The sequence below is a fragment of the Salvia miltiorrhiza genome, chromosome 1 (genome assembly GCF_028751815.1).
Source record: "Salvia miltiorrhiza cultivar Shanhuang (shh) chromosome 1, IMPLAD_Smil_shh, whole genome shotgun sequence".
Classification (NCBI taxonomy): Eukaryota; Viridiplantae; Streptophyta; class Magnoliopsida; order Lamiales; family Lamiaceae; genus Salvia; species Salvia miltiorrhiza.
In genome coordinates, this window is record NC_080387.1 from 74,063,637 (window position 1) to 74,081,546 (window position 17,910).

Consider the following 17,910-nt stretch of genomic DNA (forward strand, 5'->3'; position numbering starts at 1 on the left):
CAATTAGGGATACAGATTCAAATCCAATTTTTTATTCTTAGATCTAAATCATAAAAAAAAATAAGAGGAGATCCGTAGATCTAAATCTCTCTCTCGCGCACACACAGAGGTCTATAAACAAATCAAGCTGCTTGTGAACTACTCGAACTTTAGCTAAAAAAAATCGTTAAAATTCGTTTAAAGAAGATCGATAAACAAATAAATAAACTAAATTTGAGCTTAGTAGTATTCGACTCGTTAACTCGTAAACATATTCGTCAAGTAGGAATAGCAATCGAATACGGCGGGCACGGATAGTGACTATCCATACCTATATTCACGAACTAAATGAATAGTGAATTTTAATCACGAAATTATCTATGGATATCAAATGCTATCCAAACCCATCATTCGCAAATACCCGCCAACCCGCTATCTATTGGATACTCGCCATCCGCTATTCGTAGGATACTTGTCATCCGCCATTCGTCGGATACCCGCGAAACAGAATTTAAATATAAATATATAACAAATTTAATACAAAAAAATAATCAACATAAATAAACTAGTTCAAATCCACATTTTTCATCCATGTTAAAATATCTACAAATAACAAAATTTAAATCAAAATTCATCAACTAAAATATAAAATCCAACAAAGTTCTATTGTTGCTCAAAAGTAGAAATAAAGCCCTCTTCATTGAACTCTTCTAATGTTAAAAACTCTTGTGGGTATTTCACGGGTAATTGACAGGTATTTTTAAAGATATTTTTCGCGGGTAAACGAGTTTCACGGGTATGGATAATAAGTATCTAAATTCATACTCACGAACTAAATGGATAGTAAATTACAACCACGAAACTATCTGTGGATATCAAATGCCTCTCAAACCCACCTTATTAGGGTCGGGTTTTCGCAGATATCTGTTACCCGCGCGTAAATTGCCATCCCTATCGTCAAGTGATTCAACTTGAAAAATATAAATTATTAGTAGATACAACTTATATTTATCCATTATTTTTTAAAAAAAACTTGTATTTATCCATTAAAATTAATAATAATTGTATTAAATCTTTAATTAATTTTGTTTATTATAATTAAATGATTAATATATTTATTATTTTAAATAAAATAATTTCTTTTAGAAAAATTTAATATTTGAATATAAATATAAATTTCGAAAATTCGAATATGCTCGATTAGGCTCGTGAGCCCTAAAATATTCGGTAAGTATAATTCGGAATTCGATTGATACTAAATAAACCAAACCACTGAGACAGAAAAACTAGAGGATCCGTAGATTTAAACCCGAAACGATATTTTTTTATTCTCTCCGAAATGAATATAGAATGAACATAAATGACACGTTCCTTCACCATTCACAACCATTCCGACTTCATTTCCTTAAAAAGAAAAAAAAAAAAAAAAAATACACCTCTTCCCGCCGCCGGCGGAACCAGAGAGGAATGACGGCATATGGTGCAGCAAATTCTGTGGGGAATACAATTGATTATATTCTCCATTCCTCTCATTTTAGCCTCATTGGTCTCGATCGAGATACCTTACAAATCTTACAAATCGCTAACGATCAGTTGGAGTACCTACAAAACGTTCTGGAAAGATTGGACAGGACAAGCAAAAGCAAGAGCAGGAAGAAGGTGAATGGTTTGGATGGAAGAATCAAAGAGATGATTTGGGAATTCCAAGACTTATTGGAAACTCTTCTCTACCAACAGATTCTTCCACAACTTCGTGCAGACCATCTATATGAAGAAATGAAAGACAGAGCACGGGGCGAGCCGCCCGAGAAGCAAGCTATTACAGCGAGCGTCTGGAGCAGTACGGAGCCGAGGAGCAAGCCAGTGGAAGTCGGCTTATTGACATCTGGTCTCTCACAACCACAGTTTCTAAGTGAAGTGGGGTTGAGAGAATCAGATTCTCATGAGAGATTCTCCATTGATCTGAAATCCCTACAACGTCATGTGCCTTCCTTCAGCTCCAGGCTCGAGGATATGGCGAAAGAATACAGTTATGAAGTGTACAATATGCCTGAAGACGACGACGACGTGGACGAATCTATTTCCTCAAGAAGTGGGACCAAGTCCAAGATGGTTGGATTATCGGATCAATTCCAACATCTGAAAAGGGAATTTATGGGAAGTGATGGCAGTTACAATTACATCGCACTTCTTGGAACTGCAGGCGTCGGGAAGACTGCTCTTGCTGAGGCACTTTTTGAGGATCCAGAAATCCTGAGTCGTTTTGAGCATCGCGTGTGGGTTACAGTAGGCAGAAAATCTCAATATGATGGAGTCTGGCAAGTCATTCAAGCTCAATTGTGTGGAATCACACACTCGGAAGAAAGATTGAAGGGCGAGAAATGCCTCATTGTGCTCGATGATGTGTGGGAGAGACAAACATTGGATTCCTTGATAAGTTCCTTACTGAAGAAATTTGGTAGATCAATTCATATCTTGGTTACTACTCGAGACCGAAACGTAACTTTCTCAAAAATGGATTGGCCTACTTCTACAATAGTGGTGCGGTTTTTGAATGAAGAAGAAAGTAAGGAGCTACTATGCGAGAAGGTGTTTGGTGAAAAGGATTGCCCTTTCAAGCTTGACAAGGCCGTTACCAAAATTGCCAAGATTTGTGAAGGTCTTCCTCTCACGATAGTCACAGTGGCTGACATCCTATCAAAAGCACAGAATACAGATGCAGAATACTGGGACGATGTAGCAGAAATGCGAAATTCAGTCTTCACTGATGCATACGATGAGATATCAAAGGTACTTTTCCCAAGTTACGAATACTTACCTCAATATCTTAAAATGACTTTTCTGTATCTGGGAGTCTTCCCTCCAGATTATGACATCCCTCTTTCCAAGCTCATGAATATGTTGGGTACTGAGAGTTGGTTTCGTAACCCCATCAAAAAACAATCTTTGAATGATTCTGTCTGGGTATGTTTGAACGAGCTTTGCACTTATAGGAGTCTTGCTTTATCCAAACGAAGAAGCATTTTTAGTTTCCTATTGAGTTTTCCTTATCGCGAGTTTAAAACTTGTCGGCTTCATTCTTCGTGGAGGTATGTGTGTAGACGAGAGGCCCGGAAGAACAAGTTTTATCATGTCTTAAAAAAGCTTGTTGATGGCTTAGAAGATGGTGTAAAAGGTCAGCATTGCTTGTGTCTTGAAAATAATCTTCTATTTGGCATCAAAGAATTTTGCAGCTATGTGAGATTGAATTGTGCATCCTCTACACGTTCTCTCTTTTTTTTTGGTCCTTACCACAAATACCCAATACCAATAGGTGACGATTTCAAGTTGCTTGGGAAACTAGATGCTCTTAAACTTCGTTTGTACACTTTCCCATCAGAAATTCTGGCACTAGTCCTACTCAAGTACCTTGCTCTAACTTGCAATGGAGAACTCCCTCCAACCATATCCAAACTTTTCAACCTTCGAGTCTTGATTATTCATCCACATAGAAACATTAGAATTTGTAGAGCTCCATCATATGTACCAATCCAAATATGGGATATGCAAGAGTTAGAGCATATTGAGATATTGGGGAGGAACCTTGTAGCTCCATATCGTTCTACTTCTTTGGAAAAGCTCTCAACACTTGTAGGTGTGAATGCCAACATTTGTACTATCTCGGAACTCGTCGGACTAGTTCCTTGCATAAGAAAATTAGCAGTACAGATCGAGCTGATGCCTTGTGATGACCAAAATGACTTTTTAAGTTGCTTTGGTTGTATTTCAACACTTGGAAGTTTGAGGATACTGAAATTTAGTATCTTAAATCCTATGGTCAAGTACGATCACGCGTGTCGTAGTTCATTGATGATGTTGCCACGGGGATTGGAAAAGTTACATTTGAGTGGCATGGATTTTCCTTGGGAATACATGGATGTAATTGGCTCTTTGCAACATCTTGAAGTGCTCAAATTGCGAGCATACGCCTTTCGGGGTTCAAAGTGGGAAGCGCAAGAGGGAAGTTTTATGAATCTTAAGTTTCTTCTAATTGAAGACAGTGATTTGGTGCAATGGAAACCAAGATCTGGAAGCTTCCCTAATCTTATGTACCTAAGCATGAAACATTGCTACAAACTAGAAGAGATCCACTGGCCGTCTAATTATCCATCCGGAACTATTGAATTAGTGAACTGCAATCACGTAGCTTTGGCTTGTGCCAAGCAATTGCAACCGAGTGCAGATACTCGCGTTGATGTTATTGCCTCCTTTTCCTTTGACGCCGAGAAACCCATTACAATCAAGTTTACAAGGTTAGTCTTGCAACTGCTAATCAATTCATGTCCTAGTCTTAATGCATATTTCAAATAATAGATTTCATTTAAATATTGATGTTGTAAACTTTTCTTGTTCTTGTCTAAATGTTACATATTTGGACAACGTAAAATTTATGTCATGAGTATATTTTGAATATTCGCTCTGTTTTTTTTAAATGATTTCAGGCCAGAAGCATGAAGAGTGGTGACGGAGATGTGGTGTTTATATAGGAACTGCTAAGTCTAGTTTTGGTAAAGAACAATTATGTTCATTTCAAAACTTTGTGAATTTGTGAATTCTAATTACCCTCATAATAGGCTTTACGTTGCTACATTTGTCTTTCTACATATGAGAATTTCACAAGTAATTTAAATAAGTTGGTAGGTGTTTCTCTAATGTGTGTGGATGTGTGTAGATTCATTGTGGATTGGTAGCTTCAACTTCGACACACTAACACAAGATGGCTGCTTGATTATCCTTTGAAACAATTTGAGTTATATATCTATGTGGCATATGAAATATTTGTATTTTTTGCAACATCCTACATTTTATAAGTTTATAAATGTAGAATTTTATTTTTAATAGTGGAGAAATTCTTTTGCCAGTTTTAAAATTTTCGATATTTGTATGTTGGGGGATTATAGGAAATCGAAAATGTGTCTTGATAATTTCTAAATTTTATAAAAGTTTTAGTGAAAAGCGTAAGTTAAGCCTTTTGAAGTGATAATTTGATTAGGTGCGGCGCAGCTAGAATTTCCATCCCAGTGTTAATAGTGTTATCCAATTCTCTATTTATTGAGAAGTCAACGTGGGATAAAGTCAAGAAAGTTATATTTCATTTCAAGTTATGTTTAAATTTTTCATTGTGTCTACATATATTGTGAAATTGAATATTAGTCATGAAGCAGGGACGGAGCCAGGGGGGCTAGGGGGGGCTAGAGCCCCCTCCCAAATTTTGAGTTTTTTTTTTTTATAATTTTAAAATATATATAGATATATGTTTATACCTATTATAAAATAATTTTGTTTTATAAAAGAGTATTTGGTTATTATATTCTCTCATATATATACTTAATTTAAGGATAATTCCGTTATTTAAAACTATATAATCTATGAAATAATGTTTGTTATTATTACTATTAGACTTGTCTTTTAATAAAAAAATGCCTAATATGTATGAAATGCTAAAACAAATTATAATGTATTGAAACTAATTTGTAATATATAGAAAATATATAATCTATGAACATGTTGTTTGTTATTATTATTATTATGCTTGCCTTTTAATAAAAAATGTCTTATATATACGGAATGTTCAAAAAAAGTTTTGTGATATATTGAAACTATATAATCTACGAAAATATTGTTCGTTATTATTAGTATTATGCTCGTATTTTAATAAAAAAAATACCTTAAATATACATAATGCCCAAAAAAATTTCTCGGTACCCCCGTACAGTTTCAGCCCGTCCCCGAAATTAATTCCTGGCTCCGTCCCTGTGATGAAGTGATTACACAAATAGACATTGTAGAGCAAGGGAAACGAGTATTGGACAAGAACTGACAATAGGCAGATTAACACCACATACAATTAAGAGAGGGTAGAAACAAGAATGAGTTATATTATTTCATGTTAAAAATTAGAATAAAAACTATAGTTTTCTATTTTTAATTCATATATGTGAAATGACAAACACATCTAGCACATACACAATAACAGTAGTCTATTAATATACATGTAATTAAACAATAATATATTAATGATATCAATATATGAAATGAAACACCATTAACCAACAATATATACTTATAGATCCAAATACATAAACTAAAATAAAACCCTTATTATGAGAGTGATCTCACCATATTCACATTCATATAAAATTGACAACTGAAACAATAGATGAGAACTTAATTAATTAAGTTTTTATTAAAAAGCTACTAAATAAAATCAACAACCTCCTCCACCGCCGCCGCAACCTCCTCCACCGCCGCCGCAACCTCCTCCACCACCGCCGCCGCAGGCGGAGCCACCGGCGGCAGCAGCGGCGGCGCCGCCGCCGCCGCCGCCGCCGAATCTACCGCCGCTTGTTCGTTGAGGCTTGTCGTCGTCGTCGCAGTCAGCACAAGCAGTGATAAGCAGAGACAAAAGTGAAACGGATACAAGAAGCATGCCTAGCACGTAGATGAGCCCTGCACCCTCAAATACTCCATTTTCAAATTCAACACCTACGTTTCTCACCATTTTTTTTGATCCTGCAAAATGAAGAGGATAACTCACACAGGCTTTTATTATAGATGGTTGCATTTGTTTGGATCCTATGTATTTTTTTTAACTTGGTTCTGATTCACTGAACGATCTTTTTCACTGATACGTGGTACAAACGTACAAGTCACGTAGACGAGTCAACACATCTAGATGTATGCCAGTTTTTTACACGAAATTTCTCTTCGGATTCGTCGCAGTATGTATATTTTGTACTCCCTCCGTCCCACTATAAGTGGCTCAAAACTTTTCGGCACGAGAATTTAAGAAAAATGTGTAAATTGATTAAAAGTGGTGTGGTGTTTACACTTTTCGAAGGATTAAATTTTTCCATATATGGAAATAGGCCATTTATTGTGGGACGGCCCAAAAGGGAATACAGGTAATTTTTAGTGGGACGAAGTGAGTATCGTTTCGGTTACCCAATAACCGCTTCGATTAACCGATTCAGTTATTTGGGTATCTGAATACCCAATTAAAAAAATTAAAACTCAAAATAATTTGCTAAATAGAAGATTTGAACCCTAGTCTCTAGAAAATGTAAATTGATTAAAAGTGGTGTGGGATTTACACTTTTTGAAGGATTAAATTTTTCTATATATGGAAATAAGCCACTTATAGTGGGACGGCCCAAAAGGAAATACATGTCATTTTTAGTGGGACGAAGTGAGCATCGTTTTAGGTGTTCGGTTACCCAATAACCGCTTCGGTTAACCGATTCAGTTATTTGGGTGTCCGAATACCCAATTAAAAAATTAAAACTCACAATAACTCACAATAATTTGCTAAGTAGAGTATTTGAACCCTAATCTCTAAAAAATACATAAAGCAATGTATCCACTAAACTAAAGCTCATTCTTTTACTTTAAATATAACATAATTTTATTTTAGCTAAAAACCGATTTTTTTTAATTAATAACTAAAAAATATATATATAAATAATTAATTAAATAGTTTTCGGTTATTTGGTTAACCCGAATCGGATATCGAGTTAACCGATATATACCTGAATTTTTTTAAAAAGTGATAATCGAAACCTATCCAATTTCGGTTCGATTAATGAATTATTCAAAACCCTTAACCAATTAAACAGTCCTATACACTATTATTATTATTATTATTATTATTATTATTATTATTATTATTATTATTATTATTATTATTATGTGCTTCAAAAATTTAAAAACACCATAATAAAATATACAGTCAATGAAGTCTGCTTATCTGAGTTGCCCCTAGAATTTTCTAGTGAAGCAGACTGGCTTAAGTTGTACATATGACTTTTCTCATCCAAATCCAATCTACAATAATATACACCAACCAATCACATGCAAAGAAACAAAAAAATTGCATGTGGGCAAATATTGGAATTTCCCATTTTATCACCATATACAAAAGTGCCTGTGAATTTAACTAGCAAATTATCTAATTTTAACAAAATCTGTAAATGGCAATGGCTGCAAGATTGAGTGAAGTGATTTCATGCAATTGAAAATCAAGACAAGAAGCTAAGACTCCATCTAAGAGAGGAGAAGAGAATAAATTATTCTTTCATCTTGCTCACTCCAAAACCGACCTTAATTCTTCATAGTATGTCCATTTTCACTATTTTCAAGAATTATGACTTATTTCGTATTGTTTTGGGGATTGAAAACTGTATGTCATTAGAAGTTTAGAACTAGTGATGGTTGAAGTTTAGTTTATGTAAATGTAAGTCTTGCTTCTTAGAGCATCCACATCGATCGGCTCATAGGGCTGACTCGAGACAGCCCAAACTATGAGTCGACCGATGCAGGCCATGTCGACTCGAGCTCTGGCTCATCCGGATGAGCCTGACTCATCCTCTATTTATGCATAGCGCATGCTACACGCGCGATTTAGAAAATAATTAAAATTTACAATAAACCTTAAATGAAATTTCAGCCGTACAATAAAATAAATACTATATCAACTGAATCAAAATACTATTATATAATTTTATTTTAATTGTTAATTAATACATACTACTAATAAAAAATAGGAAATCCAAGGGGATATGGGCAACCTGTCCCAATGTAGATCCGCCCCAGCACGTGAGCCCAGCAACGCAGCCCAACCCACCAATCGGAAGGCCCAACATGCGGAAGTCCAATCTAGTTTTTGGTAAGAATTTAGAGAAAAATTGCATAAACGATCCCTCTCTTAATATATTCACTATCTAGTCAAAGATGTCACAATTATTTAGTGAAATTTACCAATATCACAATACTTCAAAATTTATGCTAACTAGTACGTGGTTATGTACAATGCACGGATCATAATATATTTATTTATTTTTAAAATTTCAAATTATGTAAAGATGTTAAAATGTTATTATTCACGAGTTAGATTAATTGGTAACAAAAAAAATATGTTAATATAAATATTACTAGTATTTAATTTAAAATAGAGTATAATAACAATATTATCAGTTTGATGAGTATTTTATAATAATAATAATTAAATTTATAAATTGTAAAGCAAATACTTTAAGACCATCTCATTTTGAACAAATAACACTAAATCATCAATATAACAAAATTAATAGTCATAATTTAATATAACCTTTTTGAGCTACTAAAAAGACAAATTATACTCCCTTCGTCCACGAAAGAACTTCTTATCTTTCCTTTTTGGGACGTCCACAAAAGAACTTCCTACCTATTTTTGGACTATACTCCACCACTTATAATTCTCTTACTTTACACTTTTCACAACTCTCAATATTAATTATAACACATTTTCACCACTCCCAATACACTAAACTACCTTTTATCCACTCTTAATACACTCAACAATATTTTTTTTTAAAACTCGTGTCACTCCCTTCTAAGAAGTTAATTCTTTCATGGACGGAGGGAGTATTATTATTAAAAGTTCATATTTAAACAATCGAAAACTAATTAAAAAATTTTAAAAATATGAATAATATAAAAAAGAAAATATAACAACAAATATGCTTATATAAATAAATAATTTCATATACATGGTTAAATAAATCTATATAATATTTTAAATCATAGAAGAATATTTTTTCAATATTAATTATATAAGCAAAAGTAAACGGCTATATTCCGTTTAGTGAAATTTACCAATATCACAATACTTCAAAATTTATGCTAACTACTAACTAGTACGTCGTTACGTGCAATGCACAAATAATAATATATTTATTTATTTTTAAAATTTCAAATTATATAAAAATGTTAAAATATTATTATTCACGAGTTCGATTAATTGGTAGCAAAAAAATTATGTTAATATAAATATTAGTATTTAATTTAAAATAAAGTATAATAACAATATTATCAGTTTGATGAGTATTTTATAATAATAATAATAATAATAATTAAATTTATAGATTGTAAAGCAAATACTTTAAGACCGTCTCATTTTGAACTAATAACACTAAACCATCAATATAACAAAATTAATAGTCATCATTTAATATAACCTTTTTGAGCTACTAAAAAGACAAATTGTATTATTATTAAAAGTTCATATTTAAACAGTCGAAAACAAATTAAAAAATTAAAAAAAATATGAATAATATAAAAAAGAAAATATAACAACAAATATACTTCTATAAATAAATAAATTCATATGCATGGTTAAATAAATCTATATAATATTTTAAATCATAAAAAAATATTTTTTCAATTTTTTTAATATTAATTATATAAGCAAAAGTAAACGGCTATATTCCGTCAATGTTGGCGACTCGGCGGTGGTAGCAGCTGGGTGGGTTTGGTGGTGCGCCGCCGACTATAATAATCTAGTTGACTTTAGCCAATGTATTTTCTTTTTTCTTTTCTTTTTTTGAAACCATTTTCTTTTCATTTTGACCATTGCCAAACTATTCCGACTTCATTTCTCCCTCAAAAAAAGAAAAAAGCTCTTCCGACTTCATTCCTTCCTCCACCGCCGCCGCCGCCGCCGCCAGAGAGGAATGACGGCTTATGGTGCATTGAATTCTTTGAGAAATACAATTGATTATATTCTCCATTCTTTTCATTTTAGCCTTGTTCACGGCTCTCGAAGCATCATAAACTTTGCCTACGAGGAGTTGCAGCCGTTGCAAGAAATTCTTGAAAAATTGGACAGCACGAGGACAAGCAAAAGCAGGAAGAAGGTGAATGGTTTGGATGGAATAATCAGAGAGTTGATTTGGGAATTCCAACACTTGCTGGAATCCCTTCTCTCGCAACAGATTCTTTCGCAAGCAGACCAAGTATATGATGAAATGAAAGAGAGAGTATGTGAATTCCAAGGTGAGAGAATAAGATTCTCCATTGATCTGCAATTCCTACAACATCATGTTGGTTCCTTGATGGAGAGGCTCAAGGATTTGGAGGAGGAATACATTTATGAAGTAGACAATATGCCTGAAGATGAAGATGAAGACGACGACGAACAATCTATTGTTTCCTCAAGAAGTGAGACCAAGTCAAAGATGATTGGATTATCGGATCAAGTCCAACAACTCAAAGTGGATATTATGGAAGGTTATGGGAGGATTTCCAACGGTAGCACCATAGTTGTTGGAGCTGCAGGCATTGGGAAGACTGCTCTTGCTGAGGCAGTTTTTGAAGATCCTGAAATCTTGAGCCATATTGAGCATCGTGCGTGGGTTAGAGTAGGCAGAAAATCTCAATTCGATGAAGTCTCACGAGGCATTCTAGCTCAAATGTTTGGAATCACACAAGGAGATGGCGAATTAGGTGCCTACTTGGAAGAAAGATTGCAGGGGGAAAAATGCCTGATTGTGCTCGACGATGTGTGGGAGACACAGATATTGGATTCATTGTTCAGTTCCATGAAGAACATTGACAATGGATCAATTCATATCTTGGTTACTACTCGAGATATGCACTCAATTGATCCAACATTTAGTTTTAGACTCTGTAATATCGCGTTCGTGTGCTTTTTGAATGAAGAAGAAAGTAAGGAGCTGCTATGTGAGAAGGTGTTTGGTGAAAAGGATTGCCCTTTTCAACTTGACAAAGCTGCTACCAAAATTGCCAAGATTTGCGAAGGTCTTCCTCTCACGATAGTCACAGTGGCTGACATCCTATCAAAATCCCAGAATACGGACCCCAAATACTGGGACGATGTAGCAGAAATGCGAAATTCAGTCTTCACTGATGTATATAATGAGATATCAAAGGTACTTTTCCCAAGTTATGAATACTTACCTCAATATCTTAAGATGCCTTTTCTGTTTATGGCAGTCTTCCCTCCAGATTATGACATCCCTCATTCCAAGATCACTAATATGTTGGCTACTGAGGGCTGGTTTCATAGAGGTTCTGTCTGGGAATGTTTGAACGAACTTTGTTCTTACAGGAATCTTGCTTTATTCAACCGAAGAAGCATTTTTACTTTCCCTTGGAGTGTTCCTTTTCGCGAGTTTAAAACTTGCCGGCTTCATTCTTCATGGCGTTATGTGTGCAGAGTAGAGGCTCAGAAGAAAAAGTTTTATCATATCTTAAAGAAACTTGTTGAAGGCTTAGAAGATGGTGTAAAAGGTCAGCATTGTTTGTGTCTTGAAAATAACCTTTTATTTAGCATCAAAGAGTTTAGGCAGTCTGTGAGATTGAAATGTGCAACCTCTACACATTCTCTTCTTTTTTTTGGTGCATACCACCAATATCCAATCCCAATAGGTGATGATTTCAAGTTGCTTGGGAAACTAGATGCTCTTAATCTACGTTTGTACACTTTCCCATCAGAAATTCTTACACTAGTTCTTTTTTCTTTTCTTTTTTTTTTTTTAATTCTTACACTAGTTCTACTAAAGTACCTTGCTCTAACTTGCAATGGAGAACTCCCTACAACCATATCCAAACTTTTCAACCTTCAAGTGTTGATTATCCATCCTCATAACAACATTAGGATTTGTAGAGTTCCATCATATGTACCAATACAAATTTGGGATATGAAAGAGTTAAAGCATATTGAGATATTGGGGAAGAGCCTTGTAGCTCCATGTCGTCCTGCTTCTTTAGAAAAGCTCTCAACACTTGTAGGTGTGAATGCCAACATTTGTACTATCTTGGAATTCTCTCGAAAAGTTCCTTGGATTACAAAATTAGGAGTTCAGATCGAGCTAACGCCTTATGACGACCATAATGACCTTTTAAGTTGCTTTGGCTGTGTTTCAACACATGAAAGTTTGAAGATACTGAAATGTAGTATCATAAATCCTGTGTTTAAGTACGATTATGCTTTTTCTAGTTCATTCTTGTTGCCACCTTGGTTGAAAAAGTTACATTTGAGTGGCATGGGTTTTTCTTGGGAATTCATGGATGTGATTGGCTCTTTGCCATTTCTTAAAGTGCTCAAATTGCGAGCCTATGCCTTTCGGGGTCCAAAGTGGGAAGTGCGAGAGGGAAGCTTTGTGAAACTTAAGTTTCTTCTAATTGAAGACAGTGATTTGGTGCAATGGAAACCAACATTCGGAAGCTTCCCTAAACTTACCTTCCTAAGTATGAAACATTGCTACAAACTAGAAGAGATCCACTGGCTGCCTCATTTAAGGACCGCAACGATTGAATTAGTGAACTGCAATCCTGTAGCCTTGACTTGTGCCGAGCAATTACAACCGGGTACAAACAATTTCATCAATGTCACTGTCACTTCTTCTTTTGACGAGAAACCCATTACCATCAGTTTTATAAGGTTCGTCTTGCAACTGCTGATCTAATTACGCTAAAAATGTACTTAATTTAAATTTTGATGTTATGAAATATTATTTTCTGGTCTAAGTGTACTATGTTGCTCCAAATATTTATGTATGCTAACACCCTACATATTTATCTATTAACTTTCAGGTATGGGCCTGAGTTTGATTCTGACTAAAGAGCTGGAAAGGTGACTCACGATGTCCTCCATCCCCGTGTTTATAACTTGAGTCGTTTTATTATTGAGTTGTGAATCTAAGAATTGTGACTTATTTCGGATTCTGTTGAGGATTATAAGCTCTGAGTGAATTATGCATGGAATGGAATGAAAACTTTAATTAGTATGTGATTCAAGGACAATAATCATTTTGTGTGATGCATAATTTTTGCTTTGTTTCGATATCATTAGGTTTGAAAAGTACCACTAATAATAATATTCATCAACTTAAATTTTCATACGATGAGATCTTATATGGTGAGTTGAAAATGTTTCATTGGATTCGTGAGTTTGGCTGTTGGATGCATTGCTCTGTGAGAAAAGATTCCGTTAGTTAGTGAGTTAGTTATTATAGTTGGTTTTGTTAAACCTTTTTGGTTGTTTTGTTAGTTGGAAACAATTTGAGTCAACTATCAGCTGTGAAAGCAAGTGTTCTGGTATGATTTTAGTTTTATTTATTATTTTGAATTATAGTTTTAATCCCCATTTGCAAAATCGAATCTGTTGAGAGTATTGATTTGAGTTTAGTTCTCCAAAAGTGGAGCTGTCGAAAATTAGGATTTAACTATTAGGATTTGAGTTTAGACTCTACATATTTTGTTTCATAATCAAAATTTATATATGTATTTCCTTTCTTCCCAAACTCAATTTAGAGTCTACATTGTTTCATAATCAAAATTTATATATGTATTTTCCTTTCTTCACATTTCCCCTCATATATTAGGGCTACTGAACTTTGTTTACTGTTTATTGTTTATTGATTAAATAGTTAGTAATATTAGAGTCTGCTGATTTAATTTCTAGAGTTCCAGTAGGTATATTTTACTTTTAGTTTCTTATAACTTCACAAGGTGGCTCAACAAATTTTAGCAGATGTATAATTATATAGTGTTGTTTACAGAATGTTTAGTGGAAAGTGTTAGTTAGGCCTTCTGAAGTGATTATATTTATTTGATTAGGTGCGGCATAATTGAGATCTCGATCATATCCCCGAGTTAATAGTGTTATCAATTTCACATGTGTTGTGAAATATGATCGAAGTGATGTTGTGAGCATATGCCAAATTTATGTTTCTGTGCACAGTTGAAGTATGATGTCCCATATATCCGTACTTCTTTATGCGTTGCATTGAATTATGGTTGAAGTTATGTATGTGTGTCCTTATATGGTTGAAGTTAGTGATCTCATATTATCATATGATATGTTACACATTTGGACAACATAAAAGTTATATCATGAAACTCTCTCACTGAGTATATTTTGAATATTCGCTCCGTTTTATTTTAAAGGATTTCAGTGAGGAATGTTAATACAAATAAATTAAAATAAAAAACAGCTGCAAATTAAAAACAATGAAAAAATGTTAATAAACATAAATTAATTAAAAACAAAGAAAAAGTTACAAATTAAAAACTAAAAGAAGGGGAAAAAACGCATCTAGTGAGAATTAAACCCACTTTCAATGGGTTACCATACCAAGTACCAAAACAGCACTAAACCAACTGCACCAACTAATAGAGTATATTAATAACCATAGGCAATTAGTATCTAATACTCCCTCCGTCCCACCGAAAGTGGTGCACTTCTTTTGGGTGGTGCACTTCTTTTGGACACGAGATTTAAGAAGAATAAGATTGTAGTGTAAAAGTGTGTAAATGTATTGTAAAATTATTACCAAAAAAGAAAATGCATCACTTCTGATGGGACAGCCCAAAAAAGAATACGCACCACTTTCGGTGGGACGGAGAGAGTATCATATTTCACAAGTGTCGGGTCAAGGTCGCAGGCAACCCAGTTGCACCCAGAACCACCTCAATTATCGAGTGGTGTTGCAATTAATATATTCATTCATAAATAGAGATAAGTTTTCGTGATGACACTATATATAGAGTTATGTTTATACTATAATTTAATAATTTCACTTTTTACATCAGCTAGCTGTGAGTTTGGATGGAAGAATCAAAGAGTTGATTTGGGAATTGGAGGACTTGTTGGAATCCCTTCTCTACCAACAGATTCTTTCACAAGCAGAAGATGAAGGAATAATGAAAGAGAGAGTATGGAGATTCTACAATGATCTGCATTTCACGAGCCATTCTAGCTCAAATGTTTGGAATCACACAAGGAGTACACAATTAATAACTTAATAAATATAATTAATAATGAATTTAGAACTTATAAAATAATTAATAATTTAAAAATATAAAATTTTAATCTTTGGAGAAAAAATTAATAATTTTTTTTAAAAAACAATTATTTGCTGGCTCAAAATAATAATGAAAACCCAAGGAAATAATGTATGCCCAATTTAAATGAGCCCAAGTAAAAATATATACACTGAGCCCAACAAAAATAAAAAGGTATGGCCCATCCGATTTTTAGGAAAGCCCAAACAAAAATCCCTCTCTCTCTAATCTCCTCTCTACACACCCACTGCCTCCCTTCTCCCTCCATAGCTCCGCCGCCGGCCGCCTGCTCCAGCTCCGGCGGAATCTTCGCCGGAAACACCTCCCTCTGGTCGTCCCTCACTCCATCCCATCGTCTCTCACCCTCCCACTCTTTCTCACCGCTCTCTTCTTCCTCCTTAACATCCGTCGTCTGCTCCCTTCTCCGGCGAAAATCGCCGGCAGCCGCGCCCTCCCACACGGCCACTCCACTCTCGCCACCTCTCTCTCTCACCCTCACACGCTCGCCACCTCCCATCTGCCCCTCTCTTTCCTTCACGTTTCCGGCAGCGGACGACCGAAGGGGAGCCGCCGCCGCTGCTGCTCCGTTCTCGCCGTTAGGGGTGAGCAAAAAATCCGAAACCGAATAACCGAACCGATCCAAACCGAAATTTTAAAATATGGTTCGGTTTTTTCGGTTTTTCGGTTCGGTTCGGTTTTTTTTTTCATAAAATTTCGGTTTTTCGGTTCGGTTCGGTTCGGATTTTTTAAAACCGAACAAAACCGAATTATATTTATAATATATTTATAATATATATATATATATATAAATATATGTTATAATATTTTAATTATAATTTTATAATATCTAACTTCTAATATTTTTTTAATTTTATAGTTTTTTTTGGAATTTTCGGTTTTTTCTCGAAAATTTCGGTTTTCTTCGGATTAATTCGGTTTTTCGGTTCGGTTCGGTTTTAATTATAAAAATTTCGGTTAATTCGGTTCGGTTCGATTTTTTTTTTTAAACCGAACTAAAATATGGTTTGGTTCGGTTTTAGCAAAAACCGAACCATATAACCGAATGCTCACCCCTACTCGCCGTGGCTAGCGGCATTTGGACTTGGAGGTCCATAAAAATTATTACTCACAAGTCACAAATAGGGAATTGATGGGCTTGAGATCCATAAAAAATGAATAATTAAATAAATAAATAATTAAGTACATAAATAAGTAACTAGAAAAAATACTTGTGAAAGACATTTTTCATGTACCTTAGCAACGAGCTCAAGGTCTATGATCGATAAAATAGTAATCAACTACAATTTATGAAATTTCTTTGAAATAATATATAAAAAGAAATTGGGCATGTATCAATAGTATACTAATTTAAGGGTCTTCCAATATTTCCTATGAAAAGGGTCGAGATATTACAGAAATTGATAACAATTTAGAAAAAAATAAGAATGAATTAGAATTGAAGAAAATTAGAATGGAGTAATTGGAATGAATGAGAATTTATAATCTGTCATCTTCATAAATGAATATTAGCGGATAGTGCATGAGAAGATAGAAATGACTAAATTCATTAAACCGTATAAGTTCACTAGTGCTCTTTTGCACAATGGAATCAATTTATTTATATTTGAAGGAAAAAAATGTTGACAATTGAGTTGAGCTAGCTCGCCAGCTACTCGGGATCGGCTCGAAAATTACTCGAAATCGACTCGATGTTAATTGAGTCGAGCTCGAGCTACTCGATTAGGTACCGAGCCCGAGTTCGAGTTTCTTGATACTCAACTCGTTAGGCTCGCGAGCCTAATCGAGCCCAAACAATTATATATATAATATAATATATTATATATAGGCCCAAAATAAATACTATAATTGAGCCCACGAGAAGGCCCAAATCACAATTCACAAGCCCACTATGGTTCTACCCATTCCAGCACAACAATTCCCCAAAATATTTTGCCATAGTGGAGTTGAAGGACATTTCATGTGATTTTAATCGGTTCTTTTCTCCCTTTTTCTAGTTGGGGCCCACGAATTGAATTGGCGTTTGGCTACAAAATTTACTATTGATTTTCTACATATTCCTCTACCATCATTTGAAATTCTGTCGATTTTTCTTTTTCTTTCTTATTTATAAATTAATCAGCATCTTCCGAGTTGTTACTGTGATTTTGAGTGAAGTAGAAAAAACGAGAAATTATTGAGCTTAGAAATTCATTGAGATGAATTGATTTTTTTTTTTTTTGAGAGAGAAAAAAATAAAAAAGATAG

General features: G+C 34.3%; 2 protein-coding genes across 6 annotated transcripts; both read left to right on the forward strand.

The window, feature by feature from the left end:
* The first annotated feature begins 1,446 nt into the window (after nucleotides 1-1,446).
* On the forward strand, nucleotides 1,447-4,648 carry LOC131013043 (putative late blight resistance protein homolog R1A-10). Its single transcript, XM_057941041.1, has 2 exons — nucleotides 1,447-4,271; nucleotides 4,461-4,648. Exons 1-2 carry the CDS (start codon nucleotides 1,447-1,449, stop codon nucleotides 4,471-4,473), a joined length of 2,838 nt encoding a protein of 945 aa, XP_057797024.1. The 3' UTR covers nucleotides 4,474-4,648.
* Nucleotides 4,649-10,402: 5,754 nt separating this feature from the next.
* LOC131006107 (putative late blight resistance protein homolog R1C-3) lies at nucleotides 10,403-13,604 on the forward strand. 5 transcript variants are annotated; one of them, XM_057933259.1, is made up of 3 exons: nucleotides 10,408-11,726; nucleotides 11,791-11,865; nucleotides 12,014-12,216. In XM_057933259.1, the coding sequence occupies exons 1-3, from the start codon at nucleotides 10,509-10,511 to the stop codon at nucleotides 12,062-12,064; spliced, it is 1,344 nt and encodes a 447-aa protein (XP_057789242.1). In that variant the 5' UTR covers nucleotides 10,408-10,508; the 3' UTR covers nucleotides 12,065-12,216. The 5 variants fall into 5 exon arrangements, with proteins under 5 accessions (XP_057789238.1, XP_057789242.1, XP_057789240.1 ...); XM_057933256.1 differs by lacking the exon at nucleotides 11,791-11,865 and adding an exon at nucleotides 13,393-13,604 and having other exon boundaries at nucleotides 11,598-11,726; nucleotides 11,906-13,240; XM_057933255.1 differs by adding an exon at nucleotides 13,393-13,604 and having other exon boundaries at nucleotides 10,403-13,240.
* The last annotated feature ends 4,306 nt before the right edge of the window (nucleotides 13,605-17,910 follow it).

Coding starts and splice junctions, on each gene's coding strand:
- LOC131013043 (XM_057941041.1), top strand. CDS start 1,447: ATGACGGCATATGGTGCAGCAAATTCTGTGGGGAATACAATTGATTAT.
- LOC131006107 (XM_057933255.1), top strand. CDS start 10,509: ATGACGGCTTATGGTGCATTGAATTCTTTGAGAAATACAATTGATTAT. Junction 13,241..13,392: donor ATTACCATCAGTTTTATAAG/GTTCGTCTTGCA, acceptor ATTAACTTTCAG/GTATGGGCCTGAGTTTGATT.